This window comes from Corvus cornix, chromosome 27 (genome assembly GCF_000738735.6).
Source record: "Corvus cornix cornix isolate S_Up_H32 chromosome 27, ASM73873v5, whole genome shotgun sequence".
In the NCBI taxonomy this organism is placed as follows: Eukaryota; Metazoa; Chordata; class Aves; order Passeriformes; family Corvidae; genus Corvus; species Corvus cornix.
This window is the reverse complement of record NC_046355.1, coordinates 266847-271186: the sequence shown is the minus strand read 5'-3', so window position 1 is coordinate 271186 and position 4340 is coordinate 266847. Positions and strand designations below refer to the sequence as shown.

At 69.7% G+C, this 4340-nt stretch overlaps 1 protein-coding gene across 1 annotated transcript; it reads left to right on the top strand.

Moving 5' to 3' along the window:
* Positions 1 to 1651: 1651 nt before the first annotated feature.
* NEUROD2 (neuronal differentiation 2) lies at positions 1652 to 4340 on the top strand (the record flags this gene model as incomplete). The annotated part of the gene is made up of 2 exons (XM_039565565.1): positions 1652 to 1868; positions 3004 to 4340. A coding segment is annotated over exon 2 (1332 nt), but the record flags the coding sequence as incomplete, so codon positions are not given.

Genomic DNA, 4340 nt, shown 5'->3' with positions numbered 1-4340 from the left:
CTGGGGAGTGGCCACCCTCTAAGGGCTGGGTGTCCTCTGGCCTGGGGACCGATGGCAGGGGAGTGGGGACTTACCCAGAGCTGGCTCTGGTGTGCCACGGGCATCAGGTGAGGGTGGGCTCCTGGTGCACGGTGATACCTGCAGGTCACCCACCAGCCAAAGGAAGATGGCAGCAACAGAGGGAGCTGGACGGTGCTGCGGGAAAGGGATGTGTTGTGCCAGGAGGATGCCCTGGAATCGGCGCCCAGCATGGCACCGGCACTGGCAGGGCCAGGGTGGGCCCTGCCTCCCCGCAGGCCGGCTCCAGCCCAGGTGCCATCTGCTCGGCCGCAGCCGTGAGTGACAGTCAGAGGGTTCGGCAGCGGCAGTGCCGGGGGGACGCTCGCCACCGGCGGAGCCCCTCTGTCATGTGCCAGCCCCGGCACCTGCACCAGGGGAATGGGTACCACCGATGGCCCTGGCACAGCCCCAGTGGCCGGGCATGGCCAGCCCTTTGTCTGCATGTGGGCACGGCCACAGCCACCACTGTCACCGTGTCCACGCCGTGGCCGTGCCACCCTCGCCTACTGTGCATGGCCAGTGTGTGACACCCAACCCCTGCCCACACCCCTCAAGCCAGGCAGGTCCTGACCCCCCGGGTTTGTGGAGACAGAGGAGATGCAGGACACAGCATCGACCTCAATGGATGCAGTCAGGAGCGGGATGCCGGGTGATGGGATGTGGCTTCTGGGGACATCGTGTGCCCATCTGGGTTCCCTGGCGCTGCTGCTGCTGCTCTCCAAAAGGGCAGCAGCGATTTCTGGGTGCACAGACACCGCGGTGGGGACAGATTTGGAGGCCGGAGGGTGACAGAGCAGTGAGGAGTTGCCCGACAGACAAAGGCCTCGTTGGCTGTGCCGTGGCACTGCCGGGCCTCGGCCACCACCAGCATGGGACTGGCATCCGTGGAGGCTCAGCCCCCGCGTGCATCGGGGAGGGCGTGAGTGTGCCGGGGGGTGTGTGTGTGTTTGTGTGAGCACAGAGGGTGCCAAAGGCTGCGTGGGGCTGTGCCTTGGGGTGGAGGCACCTTGGCATGGCTGTGCGGCCAAGGGGGTGCCAGCGGGTCCATGTGCCGCCCGCGTGGGGACACACAGCCCTGCAGCCACCAGCCCTGCCCACGCCACACCTGCAGCCCCCGGCCAGCACCGGTGTGGCCAAACTGGGCACTGCCACCACCACCACCATGCCCGGCCACAGCCCCCAGCCCGTGCCAGGCCCTCGCCACCGCAGCCATCGCCGCTCGGCTGCCGGCTGAGGGTGGGGACGGACCCGGGCGAGCCGCCGCGGCATTTTGCGGCGAGCCGCAGATGCCCAGCTCCCAGCGAGGGTCCCCGTGGCATCTCCCCCTCACCCCAGCGCCCGCCTGTGTCCCCGCCACGCTTGGCCCAGCCGGGATGGTCGGTTTTCCCGCTGGCTCCATTGTTCCTCCCGGCCCCGCCATCGCCTGCATCTCGCCCGGGTCCCATTTTGCGGCGTGTAGGCAGAGCTGGAGATTTGGAAGAGGTTTTTTTTTTTTCTTCTTTTTTTTTTTTTTTTTTTTTTTAGAGTACAGAGTGACAGATGGCGAGTCCTCCTTCCCCAGAGAGACAAATCTCCCTGAATGCAAGCGCATGTCAATCATTAGCTCTCATGTGATAGCTCTCGCGCATGACGTGCCAACCATATGGCACTGGCAGCAGAGCTGGTACCCCCTTTGCTGGGTAGAGATGCCACTCTCGCCTCCTTTTGGATAGAGGACTGCAGGAGGCTGGAGCACCTCAAGGAGCCGCGTCCCGCTCCCAGAAGATGCTGGGAACAATGAAATAAGAATTCCTGCGGTCCGCCCGAAGGTGAGTTATGTAAGAAGTGGAGGGTTGGGAGGGCAGCGGAGGAAACTTGAATGGAGAAAAGGCAACTTCCATGTTGATTTTGTTTCTCCGCCACGTCTCGCCCTTTTTTCCCCCCATCTTTCGTTCTCCCCCGGCCCTCGGTTTTCCCACTCCCCGCCGGCCCCGCTGATGGGGTTTTCTCCCCCCGCCGGAGCCCCCCCCAAGGGGGGTTGTTGGGGTTTCGCCGTCCCCGGTCCCCCACGGCCCCCCCCCCCCCCCCCCAGCCTGGGCGCGCCCGGGGCGCCGCGGTCCCGGTGGGACGGAGCGGGCAGCGGCGGCCGAGCGGCATCAACGAAATCAGCGCGGAGCCGCCGCGCCGCCGCCCCGGGGGGGCCCGACCTGGCGGAGCCGCCCCCCGCTCCCCCGCGGCGCCCCCGGCCCCCGCCCCGGGCGGTGCCCCCCGCCCGGCCCCGCCGCGTCGCCCGGCCCCGGGGCGCCCCCGGCAGCGCCACCGCCCGCGGCCCCCGCGCTCCCCCGGGGGGGCCCCGGCCGCCCCCGCCACCCCCCGCCGCCCCCCGGTTGGTGCCGCCGCATTTTACGGGCCGCGCTCCGGCGGCCGCGGGGAGCCCCGGGGCGGGGAGGGGGAGCCGGGCGCGGCTGACCGGGGCCGGAGGGGGGTACGGGGGGTACCTGGGGATGCCGGCGGGGGCGGCGGCCTCACCTCGACCCCCCCGGCCGCGGGACGGCGGCGGCGGAGCCGCGGCCGGGGCCGCTCCGTGCCCGCGGCAGCGAAAAGTTGGAGGCGTCAAAGAGGGACCGGCGACACCGGGCCCGGCCCTCGGGGCACCGTGGGGGGGGCACCGGGCGGGACGGGAGCGGGGGGGGCGCGGGGGCTGTGCAGAGGAGCGGGAGCGGGGCGCGGGCGGCGGCCGCGGGGACCCGGCGGTGGGGCTGGGGGGGTCGGGGTGGGGGGGAATCGCCTCGCCCCGAGAGAGCCCCGGTGGCCCCGGGGTCGGGCAGCCGGGGCGGGGGGCAGCGGCGGGCGGCCCCGCGCCCAATTCGTTGTCGCCGGTCCGGCGGGTGGGAGCGGGGCGGGGGAGGGGGGGCGGGCGGCGGGGCCGCCGGTAACGCCCTGGCTCTTTGCCCCCCGCTGCAGCCACCATGTTGACGCGACTTTTCAGCGAGCCCAGCCTGGTCCCCGAAGTCCCGAAATTCCCCGGTTGGGCCGAGGAGTGCGAGGACGATGCCCGGAGCGAGAAGGAGGAGCGGGCGGGGAAGGGCTGCGCCCTCCCCGAGGAGCCGCCCGAGGGCTCGCTGGGAGAGAGCAAGGAGGAAGGGGAGCTAGGAGGGGACGAGGAGGAGGAGGAAGAGGAGGAGGAAGGCCTGGAGGAGGCGGAGGGCGAGCGGCCCAAGAAGCGCGGCCCCAAGAAGAGGAAGATGACGAAGGCGCGGCTGGAGCGGTCCAAGCTGCGGCGGCAGAAGGCGAACGCCCGGGAGAGGAACCGGATGCACGACCTGAACGCGGCCCTGGACAACCTGCGCAAGGTGGTTCCCTGCTACTCCAAAACCCAAAAACTCTCCAAAATCGAGACCCTCCGCTTGGCCAAGAACTACATCTGGGCTCTCTCCGAGATCCTGCGCTCGGGCAAGCGGCCCGACCTGGTCTCCTACGTGCAGACTCTGTGCAAGGGGCTGTCCCAGCCCACCACCAACCTGGTGGCCGGCTGCCTCCAGCTCAACTCCCGCAACTTCCTGACGGAACAGGGGCAGGAGGGGGGTCGGTTCCACGGCCCCAACGCCGCCTCCTTCGCCGTGCACCCCTACCCCTACCCTTGCTCGCGGCTGGCCGCGGCGCCCTGCCCGCCCGCCGCCGGCCCCGGGCCGCACGGGTTGAGGACACACGGCTACTGCGCCTCCGCCTACGAGAGCCTCTACGGCAACACCTCCCCCGACTACAACAGCTCGGAGTACGACGGGGGGCTCAGCCCCCCGCTCTGCATCAACGGCAACTTCTCCCTCAAGCAGGACTCTTCATCCCCCGACCACGAGAAAAGCTACCACTACTCTATGCACTACTCGGCGCTGCCCGGCTCCCGCCCCGCCGCCCATAACCTGGTCTTCGGGTCAGCGGGGATGCGCGGGGGGGTCCACTCCGAGAACATCTTCCCCTACGACATGCACCTCCCGCACGAGCGGGGCCCCATGTACGAGGAGCTCAACGCCTCTTCCACAACTGACCCCTCCCCCACACCCCTCCCCATCGCCGAGGTGGCGGGGAGCGGGGGCGGACCCCCCCCCACACACACCCCCCACCCGCGGCGGCCCCGCGGACCGGCCCCCGGGGCTCCGCCGTGGGCTTTGGTGCAATATGGGGACCCGGCCCCGGCGGCGGGTCCCCGCGCCCCGTGGGGACAAAGTGCTTTTTTGGGAGGATTTTCCCTTTTCCTTAAATTTTTATTATTGTCGATTTCGTTATTTTTAAAATGTTCATTA